Genomic DNA, 17894 nt, shown 5'->3' on the forward strand with positions numbered 1-17894 from the left:
GCCTGCAGATGTAGTGACTCATTTTGAACAGGACCTTGGCCAGGATATCATTAATTATCTCATTGCCATATATCCCTATTATAAAGAGAGGCCCTGATGACACTTTATATCTATGGGTGTCAGTGCTAACTCAGACCTGTGTCCAAAAGTACTTGAAATGTTTGTGTTGCCTTTTCCCCTAGGTTAAGTTTACTCAAAGAAATGACCATGGGTGCCTTTGATGAAGAAATAGGGGAATTATTACCATGAACACTTGCTGTAGTATCATAGGGTTGTTCCTTTTAGGTACCAGGATTTTAAATATATCAAATCTGGACTTCAAAAATAGCTCAACTCCAGAAACTTAGCAATAAGTTGTGACATTTTATTGCAGCATCTACCATCAGCCTCCTGATCATCCCTCCTGATCATCCATCCTTGATTTCTTCTGTTGATATAAGTTAGGTAGTAGTGTCCTACTGTCCTACTGTCTGGCTGCCTATTTTGCTTCTAGGGATGCTGCATTGTATTAAATATCTTCATAATTTTCAATAAGTTAGTCTTGACCGACACTCCCAACTTTGCAGCTTACTACAAATATTGCCCTCTATGGGGATTGGATTTTGATGGTTAAGTGTCACCGGTTGGGCTCTATTGTCCTATTGTCTCCATCAGTGAGTTCATTTCTGTTGTGGTTTCTCCTACCATCAGCTTTGGCCTGTGGAGGAGAGCCAGCACATTCTTACTGATTCTAGTGTCCCTTTCTCCATTCCATTCCTCATGGCTTTGGCAAATGGCATACCTGCTGTCTCTTTCCATAAATAAAATGACTTGGTAGATTTTCTGGCATGACTTAGTATATGGACTAAGAATGCCCACGTTTATGGACTTTTTGTCCCTTGCCTTTACTTGTTTCTATGGCAGTTCTAGCATTTTGATTTTACTTAGCAAGGGCTGTATTTTTTCATGTTTCTAGGAATCTTCTTTTTCTTTTTTAGCTTTTTTGAGATATAATTGGCAAATAAAATTGTAAGATATACAACGTGTACACTGTAATGATTTGGTATACATATACATTTGAAAGGATTCCTCCTATGTAGTTTTTTTTTTAATTTCACATTTTGTTTATTTTTTATTTTTTATTTTTATTTATTTATTTATTTATTTATTTATTTAAATTTTAACGTTTATTTATTTTTGAGACAGAGAGAGACAGAGCATGAACAGGGGAGGGGCAGAGAGAGAGGGAGACACAGAATCCGAAACAGGCTCCAGGCTCTGAGCTGCCAGCACAGAGCCTGACGTGGGGCTCGAACTCATGGACCGTGAGATCATGACCTGAGCCGAAGTCGGACGCTTAACCGACCGAGCCACCCAGGCGCCCCAATTTTGTTTATTTTTTAAAAATGAGTTCTTGTTTTTTCCCCAAACTCTGAATTTATATTTATATCATATTTATATATTTATTTTTATATGTAATTTATTGTCAAATTGGTTGCCATACAGCACTCAGTGCTTATCCCAACAGGTGCCCTCGTCAATGCCAATCCTCCTATGTAGTTTAATTAGTGCATCCAGAAGCTCACAGATTTTTTCTTTTCTTTTTATTTTTTTAATTTGGCATACTTTCTAGAGTAAGTTTTATTCTTTCAGCAAATTTCAGTTATATAATACTGTGCTATCAACTATAGTAACCATGTTATACATCAAATCCTCATACTTGGTTCATTTTATAACTGAAAGTTTATATCCTATTACCAACCTCTCCTCATTTCTCCTATCCCCCAGTCCCTGGCAGACACTTTTTAACTCCGTTTTCATGAGCTTGACTTTTTTTTTTTAGATTCCACATGTAAAGAAAAATACCATGTAGTATTTGTCTTTCTCTATCTGACTTATTTCATTTAGCACAATTTCAGGGCAGAATTTCTTTCTTATGGCAGAATAGTATTCCATTTTGTATAGAATACACATTTTGTATGTGTATACACACATATGCAAATATATATATATACATATATATATACACACACACAGACACACACATATATATACACACATACATAAATGTATAGATACGCCACATCTTCTTTATCCATTCATGAACACTTTTATTGTTTCCATACTTGGCTACTGTGAATAATGCTGCAGTGAACATGGGAGTGCAGATATCTCTTTGAGATCCTGTTTTTTCTTTGGATATACTCATAAGTGGATTCCTGGATCATATGGTAGTTTTATTTTTAATATTTTGAGGAACTTCCTGTTTGAGGAACAGTGACAGTACAAATTAACATCCCCACCAACAATGCACAGGGTCTCCTTTTCTTCATGTTCTTATCAACATGTGATATCTTTAGTCCTTTTGGTGACAGCCATTCTAACATGTGTGACATGCATGATAGCTTATTGCGGTTCTGATTTGCTTTTCCCTGATAATCAGTGGTATTGGGCACCTTTTCATGTACTTGTTGGCCATTTGAATGTCGTCTTTGGAAAAATATCTGTTGAGTTCCTCTGTCCATTTTTAAATCAGGTTTCTTTTTGCTACTGAATTCTATGAATTCTTTGTATATTTTTGTACGTTAACACCTTATCAGATATATGATAAGATATATGGTCAGATATATAATAATTCTGTAGGTTGCCTTTCAAGGGTTATTTTAATGGTAAGCTCACACCATCTCCTAGGGTCCTTGTTAAGTCATAAATCCTGCATCTTGGGAGAGTGCTTTTAAATCAGTAAACTCTCCCTGATCCAATATAAGGTTCTGGCCTCTTTGATCGATCTCCACTTACTACCTAGTAGTATGTGTATTTCCCCAACTTCGGCCAATATTTGCTGTCTAGGTCTTACAGATACTTTGGGGCATAGTCCCTTTCTTTCCATAGCAGTTGCAGTATGTATTTGGCTGAATTATGCTAAGCCGAGATTTTTGGCTCAGTGACCAATAGGGAAGGTGTGAACAGATTCTGAGCTGGAGCACACGTCTTGCTGGAGAGAAGCCTGCATTGTGTTCAAGCAAGGCTGAGTACTATCTATGAACGTAGGGTAGAGTGGACCACATTTGAAGTCTCAGATGATTCAGGAAATTAAAATCTGGGTAGATTCTCAGAAGTGTCAATTCAGATGTCCCCATCCCATGAGTCAGGGCCTTATTCTTTTCCTCGCAGGGCCTTGACTTTGAAATTAAACCTTCTTTAATTTGCAGACCTTCTATATTTGGCAGCCTCTATAAATGGTTTATAGTACTAAGGAGGCCCTCTGGCTTTCCCAGCCTTTTGTGATCTCTTTCTAGAGCTCAGCAGGGCTACACAGTAGACATGCAATTTTAGTGTATTAGTAGTTAACTGTTTTCAAACATCTAATACTTCACACTTGCTAGAGTATTCTTTTGTTTGGCATACCTTCCTTATTTACCACTGGCATGGTAAATTATGGTATGGCCATCTTGTGCCAATGGCTTTTTGTGTTACACCTATCACCGGTGATGGGTTTTTCATTGGTAGCCTGGTAGTATGTGATTTAGCTCATAAACATAAAAAAATAAAATTTTATTTTCTGCTTTTCTTACATCACTCCAGGTACCAACTATCATAGTTTGGGTTCTTTGGGAAGCAGACTCTGAGATAGAGTTTAGTATTCATGATGTTCATTGAGAGAACCCTTAAGATCAATGCCTTGGAAGAGGTAGGGGGAGAAGGCAGGATTTGACAAAGGGTAAAGTTGAGTTTTGATGCTAGACAGATAACCGTAGTCAACCACACAAGGATCTCTGGAAGTAAAATTGTTGGTCGTAGTTGTTGTATGTTGGGATAAAGTGACAGGACCTTTTAAAGACCCACGTTGATCATCAATTGCATGTGGGTCATCCTTGAATTGATGAGATCTTGAGTGAAGTGGCCCAAAGGTAGCTAAGGCAATTGCTGAAGTAGCTTGCAGCTGATGACTGTTCACTGACAGCAGTCCCAGCAACACAGATAAGAGTTCCTTCCTTGAATGATCTAGGTATCTCATATCCATGCCCGCCATAGATCTGTAACTTTCAGAAGATTAAGACCAATGAAAGTTAATTTTTCACTCATGATACGTGGCTAGTGTTGGTTGGCAGGAGAGACTAGCTTATTGTCATCACTTAGGGATCCAGGATGAAACTGATTTGTCTTTCATTCGTAATTCAGTGGTTCCATCCAGAAATAAAAGTGTCACTTTAACTTGCATTTTGTTGGCTAAGGCAAGTCATATTATCACATCCAACTTCTAGGAAGTGTGGGACTTTAATTTTACAATGGGCCTGAAGGAAGAGTACTGGATTTGTTAAATAACACCAATGTGTATAACTTTTGTTAAAAATGAAAGTGATGTCTTGCAGATAGTAATAAATAAAGCCTTCACCTTTTACTACCATATATGCTAAAAGGCAACAAACTTCTCCAAGTAGAATTATGTTTCATTATTATTAGTCTGATTTAATTATTCTCATGTATAATTAAAATATTAATACTGTACTGTATTGGTTCTCTTCTTCAGGGACTTGTGTACTTTAAAACTATTGTTTTATTTTACTTTAATGAAAGTAATGTTTATATTAAAAAGGATATTTTGATGATGTAGTGAGGCAGTATAATGCAGTAATTAAGATCTGGTTTTGAATACTGACTTTGCCATTTAATGACTTTAAGGAAGTTACCAAATCTACAGACTGTTTCTTTATGACATGGTGACAAAAATATTTACTCCTAAGAGTTGTTTTCAGAATTAAATATTACATAGCGTTGATAAGCATTTAGCATATTATTTTTATTAAGTAAAAGGTCATGACCATTTATTGTATGAAATTTTACCCATTTAAAAACACTATAAAGGTTTTATGTATTCTTCAGTGAATTTTATATAATGTTATCATAGTCACTTTTAAAAACAGTTAACTATTAGAAGCAACTATGTGCTTTTCTTTTCTTTGGAGGGGGCTCCCTTGGCACTCTTTATATATGTCTGTTAATACTTATCATGTCCTATTGTTATTCTTTGAGGGCAGGAATTCAGTCTTATTCAGTTTTATATCCGTATTTATATATATTTATATATATATTTATTTATTTATAATATATTTATTATTTATTTTATAAATAAATATAAGTCAATATAATATATTTATTATATATATTATTAATATATTTATATTATTATATATTTATTTATATATATTTATGTATATATTATTTATATTATTTATATATATTTTTTGTTGTGTTATTGGGTCTTCATTACATCTAAGTTGGATTGCTTAAACTAGTGATGATCCTTTTTCCTCAGTCTTATCTAAATCTATTAACCCAAATTTTACATATTTTTTCTATTCTTAGTTAAGAGCATTTGATGAATTCTTCGTCTTCCTTCCTTTAGATTGAAATACCCAAGTTAATTAATCTTTTACTCTTGGTTCTATTTTTCAAGATACACTCTTATGAAAAAAATATGGTTTAGAGAACAGTCAGAAGACAACTCCCTAATCTTTAGCATGGTTAGTAAATTGAGATGTTCACTTTTTAAATATGCAAGCAAGTATTACCTTAATAAGAAGAAATTCAGTGGATAAAACTGGAAGCCACATGCTTTTGAGTTTTGAACCTTGCCCATTTATGTGATTTGATCAGTAGATATGTGGTCCGGTCAGTTAAATCGCACTGTTTCATAGTCTTGGACAAGCTCCCAGTACTCTTTCCATATCTTTGGGATTGGAGTTGGAGTTATCTCTCATATGGTATATCTTTTTTTTTTTTTTTTTTTTTTTTTTTTTTTAGTTTTCAGTGTTTCTGAAAATGGGGTATGCTTGTGGGCCTGAAACAGAAAGTTTGATTAAAAACCTATACGGGGTACCTGGGTGGCTCAACTGGTTGAGCATCTTACTTCGCCTCGTAACGCTCTTGAGGTTGGGGGGTTCGATCCCTCCTTGGGCTTGTGCTGACAACTCAGAGCCTGGAGCCTGCTTCGGATTCTGTGTCTCCCTCTCTCTCTGCCCCTCCCCTGCTCACTCTCTGTCTCTCTCTCAAAAATAAATAAACATAAAAAAAGACCCCCAAACCCAAAAAACCTATACAACTGGCTGTTAAATCTCCAGATCCTCTTCCTCAACTTGTGCAGATGGGTATCTGCTCCTCCTCTACTCTGCTGAAAGAGAAGGTATTACTTTCTGTGGATGGTGATCCCAGTACCAGACCATAGCTGAAGGTGTCAGTACTATTTTGCAAACAGCGGGATTAAGTGAAAATATACATGCTTATGAATGAAACCTCTAGTTTCTTTCTTCTACTTGGGCCCAGAATACTGTTAGCCAGGTTTATAGTTTCTGGGCAGGAAATTGGAGGATTTACCTTAAAGAGTCTGTCAAGCCAAGAGAAAGCATGTACAAAAACTGACCTTTGGAGGTATTCAACTGAAATGGTCCCACTTGTGCAAAGTCCTTATATATATATGTAATATATATATATATATCTGTGTATATATATATATATGTGTATATATATATATATGTATACATATATATATATACACATATATATATATATATGTAAGTCCTTTTTCATATATGAAAGTTGTTAAGAGAGTAAATCTTAAGAGTTCTTAAGGAAAGAAAATACCTTTTTTTTGGTATCTATGTGAGATGATAGATGTTTAATAAACTAACTGTTTAATCATTTCACTCTCTCTCTCTCTCTATATATATATACACATATGTCAAGTCATTATGTTGTACACTTTAAACTTAGTGTTGTATATTAGTTATATGTCAATAAACAAACAAAAACTATTCCAGCAGTCAACAATATGTCTTGGCCAAGCACAAAATTTCCAGTTTTGTTTTGCTTCACTCTTCAATTTGGAAGGGCAGTGAGTTATCACTTAGACATTTGCAAAATGCTGTTAAATCTGATGAAAATATCAAACAAATAAGAAAAAGTAAATCAAAGGAAATTGATACAATACTGGAAGGATATTATAACTTCAATCTTTATGGACAGAAGATGTTACATTTATGAAGTAAAAATGTGACTTTTAAAAATAGATCATTCAGAAAACAAAAAATGGACTTTTGAAATTAAAATTAGTGTAACAAATTTACAGATTTTAAGATAAAATGGAGAGTGTTCCAAAAGTATTATGAACAAAGGACAGATGTAAGATAGGATAAAAGATAAAAAATTTAAATGATTATTCCAGAAAACTTGCTGTCTGATTAATTGGGGGTGGCAAAAATAAAAAACAAAATTTTGGATGAGAAGGAAATTATCAAATGAATAATTCAAGAAAAATATCCAGGCTCCAAGTCCATGAGTTTTCAGAATGAAAGATTTCATGAAGCCCCAGAACATACTGACAGCAAAACCCATCATAAAAAGTGGAGATTGAAAGAAGATCCTAAAAGCTTATATACAGAGAAAAGAAATAGTCCTAATAAGTTGTGGGACTCAGTGGTATAGGGTCTTACAAAAGCAAAACCAAAAGCCCGATGATAGGAGAATAATACCTTCAAAATCTGAAAATGCTTTCCAAGTTAGAGTTCCAAGCACAATCAAATAATAAGTATTACAGTGGAATAAAATCACTTTCAGAATTATAGCATCTCAAAAATTTATTTCCGATGTACACTTTCTCTGGAAGCTATAGAATGATGTCTCCTATTGATGAATTTGATTAAACAAACATAACAATTGATAAAAATTCAAATTCAAGAAATAGAGTTAATAGAGAGGAAATGTGCAGAGAATCATTAGGATGATGCAGCAGCCCTGTAGATAAGTTTGAATTGGAGAAGAAAGATGGAGTTTTAGTAGGGATGTCTTCAAAAAGTAAATGAAACTGCTAGGTAGCTTGGTGTATTAGGAAATATTGCAAAAACGTATACACATCTAGGAAAGAGTTGAGGATGAATTAGCAGCAGATATATAGAAACCTAAGCCAAAAAAAATAATTTGCAGGGAAAATAAAAGGTTGTTTAAGAATAAAATGTAATTATAATATGCTGCATGGCTCATCTGTGAATAATATGTAATAAATCCTGAATATTGGTCTAAATAAAATGTTAAGTATGCGAGGAGGATGGAGGGAGTGGGATGTATGTATGTGTTTGTCTGCATAAGAGTTAAATCTTCATCTTTCTAAGAAGAAAGTCAGTTTATCTGAAATTAAGAACCAAGTATGCCATTTAGAATAAGAAGATAAATATAAAAACGTATTGTCTAGTTTTTTATTTAGAATTCAAAGTGCTTACCTCTGTGATTCAGGAGTAGACATTGGGAAGATATGAGCATGAGAGTTTTTGTGATAAACCTTGTGGGATTATTTGACCTTTATCATTTGCATATTCATATCTTTGGTTAAAAACAAGCAAAATAAGAACATAACATAGCAGTACAGAAACTAGGTAAGTCACAAATTAGTGGGTCAGGCGTAAATGTTAAAATAATGGTTCTGGGAAGATTGGTATATGTTAATACATAGGAAGATCTGGGAAATATGATATGTGGGAAAAATTAAACTAGATCCCTGGAATATATTCGAAAATAAATTCCAAATGGATTGAAGATCAAAATGGTAAAAGACAAACTGTGCATCCAACCTTTAGAAGAAAATTGGAGATTATCTGTAAAATCTTGAGTTAAGAATAAAAAGAATAAATCATGAAGAAATGGTAAATTTGACCTAGTTTATATATAAACTTTTGTAAAATCAGACTCCATAAACTACATGGAAAGGCGAATCACAGCCAGAGGAGAGTATATATTAGTGCATATAATCAACAAAGGATTTATATTTAGAACATTTAATAAAGAATTGTTAAAATTATTAAAAAAACAAAAATCTTGGGGCACCTGAGCTGGCTTAGTTGGAAGAGCATGCATCTCTTGATCTTGGGGTTATAAGCTCGAGCCCCATGCTGGGTATAGAGATGATTTAAAAATAAAATATTTATTAAAAAGCCCAGAACAAAACTCAAATAGAAAAATGGGCAAAGGCTTGAACAGTGATTTTATAGAAGAGTGAAAACAAATGACCTACTAATGTGAAAGAAAAGATGCTCCATCTCACCAGTAACTAGAAAAGAAATGAAACCATTATCTGGTAAAAATTTAAAAGTCTGAGAGAGATACATAACGGAAAAAAATGTGATAAGAAGAGCCACCATGCACTGCTGGTGTGAATTTGAGTCAGTGCACCTACTTTGGGGAGTAAATTGGCAAAACCTAGTAAAATTGCACTTGTGTCTTTGTTTAAACTTAGTAATTTTCCTTTTAGAAGTCTACCTGGAGAAACTCTCAAAACGTGCAAAAGAAAACTTGTGTAACAATGAGCCAAAACCAACATGACTTGTGGTAGGAAAAAATCTGAAAAAGAAAAAGTCTATATGACCTTTAAAGGACAAATGTGTTTTGGTATAATCATAATATGGAATGCCATGGCATGGTTAAAATGAAGAAGAAGGAGGAGGAAGGAGGGAGGGATGGAGAGGCAGAAAGAGAGGGAGACACAGAATCTGAAGCAGGCTCCAGGCTCTGAGGTGTCAGTGCAAAGCCCCCACAGGGGGCTTGAACTCACAACCACGAGATCATGACCTGAGCCAAAGTCAGATGCTTAACCAACTGAGCCACATAGGCGCCTCTACTTATCCTTTAGATATAGGTAAGCTCAGATTGTTGGGTCACTATTTTCTAGACTCCAGATGCTTCCAAATGATCTTAAAGATTCTTCTTTGAAGATTTTTGTTACAAACTAGTATCTGGCAGTCTTTCTCTTTGATCTCTTTTTTGTTTCATTTCTTTGAAGCATATTCAGGTTTCTAATTCTGTTGTTGGAATTCTACAAATAATACAATTTGTAAATCACTTGCTGTGTGTGTATGTGTGTCTGTGTGTGTGTGCGCGAGTGTTGGGGTTGGGTGGAATTATTGAAATCTATCTGTCTCTAACATTTCCATCTCTTTTTTTCTCAAAGCCTGTGCATTTTACAGGTCACCGTTTCTTTCCAAATGGGAACAATCTTTCAGAATTTGCTACAAGTACACTTTTAAATATCAAGTATTTATAGACATAATTTATAGAAAATCAGAGGTAATCAGCTGGGCCTTAAGCAAATTGCTTAACTTTTCCTAGATGTAATTTTTCATTTCCAACTTATAATACTTGCTCAGTCAACTTCACTGGATTCTGATAAAGATAATTTTAAAATTATGTATATGAATGCACTTTGGAAGTTTTATAGTACTATACACATGTAAGCACTCTTCTTAAATGAACATGCAAACTTGGCAGACTATTAATCCTATATATAGGCCTCTTTAATAGTATTTCCCAAAATGTGATATCGAGAGCATTGGCTCTTGGGAATATTAATGTGAAAAGTATTACATGAAAAGTGCTTCTGTGGATATAATATTGGGAAAACACTGTGTTAGGTATAGCTAGACTTCTGTATGTCTACTTTGTCTTTTGAGAGTATATAATAGGCAGATGTATTCTGTGAACTAAAGACAGATTATACAAACTAAAGAATACCCTCTTTTGTGGGGAGGATTTATGTTCTTTGGAATAGACTTTGGGACATAAAATTCAAGATGTATGTTATTGCTCTTAGTCTTCTAGTTTCATTTTCTAAACTTTGATTTTGTTTTTTCTAACTTCTTTGATCTTAATTAGTAGTAACATTAAAATGAAACCGAATTATTCTTTTATTCCTAGTGTTATAGACATAACTACATAAATAGGAAAACAATTTATTACAACTTTAACTTTTACAACTAACTGTATTTTATTTTCTTGTTCCAAAAAGGCTTCTATACTACCTAAAAATAAAATTTGTTTTTAAAAGCTTTTACATGTATGTACTTTTATTAAATATCAATGTCTGCCTTTAGATATGTCATGTCTAAGAAGATGAAATCTAAAACACTGTCCCGAGAATGTCACTGAAAACTGAATCACTTAACATCTCAAAAGCTATGTTAGCTTGAGGCTAGGTTATATTGAAATAATACACAGTTTTCTTTAACCGTTTTCCCATATTTTTTATATAGCTCATGAATTATTTAGGTTTTTTTTCTATTCTTTTTTGCAACAAAAGTTACTTTATTTTACATAAAATGAACACTATTATTTTGAAATATCAGATGGTTGAAATGATTTAAATATTTTCTTTTGATGATTCTGTTTTTAGGCATTTCACTGAATATTATATATTTCATTTAATTTTGTAATAAGCATGCATATACAATTTGATTTAGTAATTTAACTTTCTAATAGGTTTATTTAGTATTGACAATTCATGTAATTTACTATATGAACCTCTGTTTGTTTAATGAAGATATGTCTTTGGAATTATCCTCCAATGTAAAGTTAACCTCATTCTTTCCTTTCAATTTTGCTGTTCTCATACACTTAAATTTATTTGTGGGAATTTTATGTAGAAGTTATTTTTACTTAAGGAATGATGTTAGTTGAGTTATGATACTAAATTGTAGGTCATGGCAAATTGATGAAAGGCTTCCTAATTGTAATTATTGTGTCTTTAATTTGACCAATGATTATTTTATAGTATTTGTCTTAATTTATTGTTTTATTTCATTTTTTTTTTGCCATTCTCTTTTTTTCTAGCTTGTGATGAATGGAAAATATTACCGAAACCAAATCTTCATAGAGATGTCAACAGATTTGGACACTCTGCAGTTGTCATTAATGGGTAAAAGGCATATATTTATCAGTCGTACTATCCTCATATTCTGTTACTATTTAAAAGGAAATATTATTTGTACTTAATGGCATTAGGTATCCCTAGTCTACCATGGAATACATTTTGGTTTGTTAACCATATCCTTTATTCCTTTGTGTTCAAATATATTTAAGAGAAAGGGGAGCGAAGAAAGAGTGCTGAGATAAAACTTCAGATACTTTTAAAAAATTCATCCTGCCTTCTTTCCTTTTAGTAGAGATCAGACAAAGAATGACTTCTTTTAAAAAGATCAAACTAAAATGATAGAAAGGATAGCCCCATATTTCTAACAAGGAGAGCAAGGAAAGGGTGAAGAATTAGGTTCTCATTTTAGTTCTGTCATTAAATGCATGACTTTTGACAAGGAAAGGGAGAAGAATTAGATTCTCATTTTAGTTCTGTCATTAAATGCATGATTTTTGACAAGTCCCTTTATCTCTCTGGGATTTACTATCTTTATATCCCTTGAGATTTGGGATGGGACGAGCATTAAGTTACTTTCTTCCTTTAGGTTAGTATTATTTTTCTATTTCTATAGCAAAATTTGGTAATGTGGCAGGAAACTATGCCAGCTCATTCATTAGCTTAAAATTTGTAATTCATAATGACATTCTTGTAAGTTCATTTTATCACCACCTTACTCTAATTTTGTAAAACTTCTTCAATATGATACTAAAAGCAGGTAGAAGTTAACCACAATGAAACTCTGTAATTGGTATCAGTTAGCTTTCAGAATAGTAGCAAATGAAATTCAGAGTTTACACATAACACCCCACCCTTCTTTGTTGAAATATTGTGTTATATTGACTTTTATTTTACTTTCTAAGTAATAAAAGATACTACTGAAGTATTTTCTGATCTTTTTCTATTTATTATGTTAATAATATTGAAATTAAATTAATTGAAGTTAAAATTATGCTCTTTTGAAGGCATGTCAAACTTCTTTGTCACTGGTAGTTGAATTAATTTAATAATTGTCTGGATTTTCCTTTCCAAATTAAAATTTTGAATATCTTTTTGATTGTTTTACTCTTGGTCCTACTATTTTATTTATTTATTTTTTTTTCTTTTTTTTTTTTGGTCCTACTATTTTAAAAGAGGATGGTAAAACACTGTAAGAAAGACTCTGTACCTAATATCTAAATTCATTGTCAGTATTCAAAAATTATAATTCTAGATAGCAGTTCTAAAGCGTATCTTATCCATGTATAGCACTTTCTGTTTCTAAAAAAATTGCTTCCTTGATGAAATGCAAAATGTATACTTAAATTTATTTTTGAAACTAATTCATTAGAGTTTTCTTAATATTGTTTCTTTAATATTCTGTTTTTTTAATAGGTCCATGTATATATTTGGAGGATTTTCTAGTGTACTCCTTAATGATATCCTTGTTTACAAGCCTCCAAACTGCAAGGCTTTCAGAGATGAAGAACTTTGTAAGAATGCTGGTCCAGGAATAAAATGTATTTGGAATAAAAATCACTGTGAATCTTGGGAATCTGGGAATACTAATAATATCCTTAGAGCAAAATGCCCTCCTAAAACAGGTAAAGTTTTTTTTTTCCCCTCCCCTCTGGCATAAAGCTTCTTTACTTGGCTAGAAGTTGTAATGCATTTTGCTTATAAGCATTACTTATAACTTAAAATGGAGAGGGGGTTGGAAACATAAGAGACTCTTAAATATAGAGAACAACCAGATGGGCTAAATGGGTAAGGGGCATTAAGGAATCTACTCCTGAAATCATTGTTGCACTATATGCTAACTTGGATGTAAATTTAAAAAAATAAAATAAATTATAAAAACAAACAAAAAAAAAGATAATTTCTATTTCCAAAAAAATTATCTATAGCTTTTAGAAATTTCATAGTCCTTTAATTAAGAATTTTCATGTTTGAATGTAGCAATGCTTAATAATTTAATTTTTTTTATTAGCCCTTTTTAGATTTCTCTTTTTAATTCTATATGTATTATTACACATATAAAATTTTATGAGTAACCTGGTCATATATATGTATGTACTATTTAACTATATAAGTAAAAAATGTTTTAAAGTATACTCTTTCTGGGCCACCTGGCTGGCTCAGTCAGTTAAACGTCCAACTTTGGCTCAGGTCATGATCTCACAGTTCGTGAGCTCGAGCCCCAGGTCGGGCTCTGTGCCGACAGCTCAGAGCCTGGAGCCTGCTTTGGATTCTGTGTCTCCTTCTCTCTCTGCCGCTCCCCCACTCATGCTCTGTCTCTGTCTTTCAAAGATGAATAAATATTAAAAAAAAATGTCAACCTCCTTCATGAATTGTTTCAGTGGGATAAACATTTCCCTTCCCTTTGCCCACCTGGACTTCCTTTACATTGCTGCCTTAACACAGCTCTCAGGCTAGTGTTGGAGTTAGTTACATAGGTGCCCATCTTCCCCACCATGCTTCTTGTCGAGTTCATGTACCTTAAAATGCTGAAAACTGGGGTGCCTGGGTAGCTCCAACCAGTTAAGCATCTGGCTCTTGACTTTGGCTCAGGTCATGATCTCGCAGTTGTGAGTTCGAGCCCCGTGTCTGGCTCTGTGCTGACAGTTCAGAGCTTGGAGCCTACTTCAGATTCTGTGTCTCCATTTCTCTCTGACCCTCCCTGCTCATGATCTGTCTCTCTCTCTCTCTCTCTCTCTCTCTCTCTCTCAAAAATAAATAAACATTAAAAAATAAATAAAGTATACTCTAAGAAATATTGTGTTATTGGGGTGCCTATGTAGCTCAGTCAGTTAAGCGTCGACTTCAGCTCAGGTCATGATCTCATAGTTTCTGGGTTCAAGCCCTGTGTCGGGCTCTGTGTTGACAGCTCAGAGCCTGGAGCCTGCTTCAGATTCTGTGTCTCCCTCTCTCTCTGCCCCTCCTCCTCTTACGCTCTCTCTGTCTCAAAAAATGAACAAACATTAAAAAAAATTAAAATACTGTGTTTCTAAGAAATAAAGTGAAATAATTTATTCTGTATTTGGTAGTTTTTTTCTTCTTTAATATTGCCAAGCCAACCACAGATCTCAAAGATTTTCTAGAATTTTGATGACTAATGTTTTAGTTTAATACTTTTTATAAACTATTGAATAAATAAATAAAATGCAAAACATTACTAGTAAATATTTATGAATAAATGATTTGGATAAAAATTGTCCAGTTTTCTTCAGATGGGTGGGGTTTTATGCATTTTTTCTTGCTATAATTAGCTATGTATTTTATAATACATTAGAAAGTTTTGTCAGTCTGTGATAACTCAGATGTCTCTAAATATCTTTATGAAGAATGATAAACAATGTGTATTTATTATAATGTTTCTTTTAAATGTTAGTAATGCTTTTTTCTAGTAAAATACCTGTAAGTCTTTTTCCTCCTCCATAATGGATAAATTTTAAATGGCTGTAGGATCTTGGTGGATTGAATAATTAAAATGAGAGTGGCAGGTATCTCAAAACTTGTAAATACAATTAAACTACAGAGTTACCTTCATGTCGAAGAAGTTATTTTGATGGTGATGGCCATGTTTATGTTGTAAAAAGTCTTAGTGATTCTTTTTTTTTTTTTTTTTTTTAAATTTTTTTTTTCAACGTTTTTTATTTATTTTTGGGACAGAGAGAGACAGAGCATGAACGGGGGAGGGGCAGAGAGAGAGGGAGACACAGAATCGGAAACAGGCTCCAGGCTCCGAGCCATCAGCCCAGAGCCTGACGCGGGGCTCGAACTCACAGACCGCGAGATCGTGACCTGGCTGAAGTCGGACGCCCAACCGACTGCGCCACCCAGGCGCCCCCTTAGTGATTCTTAAACATTAAAAATGTGTGAATCGCGAAGTGTGACGTTTCCTTTCTCATCCTGATGTGTTCGTCTCCCATTTGCGTCGCAGCTCCTCCTGATGACAGATGTTACAGATACGCGGATTGTGCCAGCTGCACTGCCAATACAAACGGGTGCCAGTGGTGTGACGAGAAGAAGTGTATTTCAGCAAACAGTAACTGCAGTGTGGTTAGTATTTAGGGGTAAATGGTGATGTAGCTACCATGGCTGCTTTCTCATCATTTCTTACCATTTCTAATTTCTAATCATTAGCCTACCATTTGGTACCGAAAGCACTTTGCACATCAACACACTTAGGAAGTGTGTAGGGAACCACTGCTGTGCTATGTTGTAAATCGACTCTAGTTTCTTGCTAAAATTTGTCAGATTCTGTTTTGATTTCAGGAACTTTTACTTCCTCCTATGTCTTTTAAAAATAAACTATAGGGGCACCTGGGTGGCTCAGTCGGTGAAGCGTCCGACTTCAGCTCAGGTCATGATCATGGTTTGTGGGTTTGAGCCCCGTGTTGGGCTCTCTGCTGTCAGCACGGAGCCCGCCTCAGATCCTTTGTTTCCATCTCTCTCTGCCCCACCTCCCCCTGCAAAATAAATAAAAATTAAAAAAAGACTGTAATTATAAATGTAGTCTTCTGTGTTGATCGACGTAGGATCATATAGGTAATAAGTATAAAAATAAGTATATGAGTATAAAAATTATTTCCATAGGATTCTTGTCAGACATGCACGTGCACAAGAGTGGTGTGGTCTGATGTTTTGTTTACATGCTTTGTGTTTAAGTTTAACCTGAGGTTGACAAGGGTAGTTGCCTTTTACCTGTCTTTAGGTCAGTGGTCCTCAACCAGAGGCAGTTTGTGCCTTAAGGGATATTTGGCAACGTGTGTAGACATTTTTGGTTGTCACAAGTGGCATCTAATAGAGTCAAGGGTTGCTGTTAACATTCTGTAATGCATGAACTCTCCCACCGAAAATAATTACCTGGCTCAAAGTGTCAATAGTGATGAGTTTGAGAAACCGTACTTTGGTAGACAACTGGAAAAAATTATAAAATTAACGTTTTTGGTAGATGAAAATGGATTAAAAGCAGCAGAAATTAACCTTTTAAGTGGGTAGAATCAAAATGTCCCAAGTTTTGAAGAAGACGTCAACAAATTGAAAGAAAAATTTTTAAAAGTATTAACAAGTATAAGATTAAGGGATTAAAAACTGTGTGTGGTAGGACTAAAGATTCTCTTACTGGGCTACAGCTAAAACAACTATATAATGTGCTTACAAATTTTCAACTAAATATAACATACTTCTTTTTCTGAATTTTTATTAATCACCAAAAGTATTGACCTGTTTTTTAAGATAGCATGCAGACGTAAAAGGTGAAGAAAAGGGAGTTTGAAAACTAAGTGAGAAATTTTTATTGTATCATCAAAAAATTTTCCTCAGTATATAGTCATATTTCAAAATATTTGCTTTATGATTCTATTCTAAAATAACATTCAAAAATTAAAATGGAGGAAACTTTTCAGTTATTGACTTACCTGACTGAAACCTTTTTTTCATACATATTGTGTTGGTATATACTTACCAGGAATATAAGTTGGTTTGATAACAGATATACTTCAATTTTATTTGAGTTTTAATGTTAGTATGGTATGACTCTGCTTTGAAAATTTGAATTATTTTTTATATTTGTATTAATATTCATCTAATGGGGGTTATTTTAGTGAGTAATGTGGATATAGGAGTTAAGTAAAATAAAGTATGGGAATAAGGGACTAAAATGGAGAATGTTATTAAATAAAAATTGCAAGCATATTGTGTTTCAAGCTTTGTTGGACAGCCCTGGGTTTCGACATTGTGTTTAGACATTTATGCTAAATGAAAATACACGATCTCAAAAATTGTGTTATGCAAATTGCTATCAAGTAGTCTTTTCATAGAGTGACCTTTTAGTTTATATTTTATTTTTTATAATGCTATGTTAATAAGGAAAGCACTGAATGTAATAGTATAAGTGAGCAGATGGCACTCACTTGTAATTTAGACTTTGATGTAACGTCTTTTAGACGGTTTTATAAAGAGGTCTGGTGATTAAGCTAAACCAAATGCTAATGGTTACAGAAAGGTCTGTGAGATTTTAGTGTAATGATGTCCGTTGATACCCTATTTCATTATTTAGTCGTATTTACTTCATCTTGCATACTTTGTGCACTAACAGCTCAAATATCCTGACTGTTTATCTGGTTCGTTAGGCCAAAAAATACCAGCCATGTTTCAGAATAACAGTCAGCTTTCTTTCATCATTGATTAAATTGGCCCCGTG

At 33.7% G+C, this 17894-nt stretch overlaps 1 protein-coding gene across 5 annotated transcripts in view; it reads left to right on the forward strand.

The window, feature by feature from the left end:
- Positions 1–17894, forward strand: part of ATRNL1 (attractin like 1) — a 757637-nt gene that overhangs the window by 137494 nt on the left and 602249 nt on the right. For all 5 annotated transcript variants that reach the window (XM_042960329.1, XM_042960330.1, XM_042960331.1 and 2 more), the window contains exons 11-13: positions 11629–11713; positions 13082–13290; positions 15630–15748. In XM_042960329.1, coding sequence (XP_042816263.1) covers positions 11629–11713; positions 13082–13290; positions 15630–15748 — 413 coding nt within the window. The remainder of the gene's footprint in view (positions 1–11628; positions 11714–13081; positions 13291–15629; positions 15749–17894) is intronic.

Source organism: Panthera tigris, chromosome D2, assembly GCF_018350195.1.
Source record: "Panthera tigris isolate Pti1 chromosome D2, P.tigris_Pti1_mat1.1, whole genome shotgun sequence".
Lineage (NCBI taxonomy): Eukaryota > Metazoa > Chordata > Mammalia > Carnivora > Felidae > Panthera > Panthera tigris.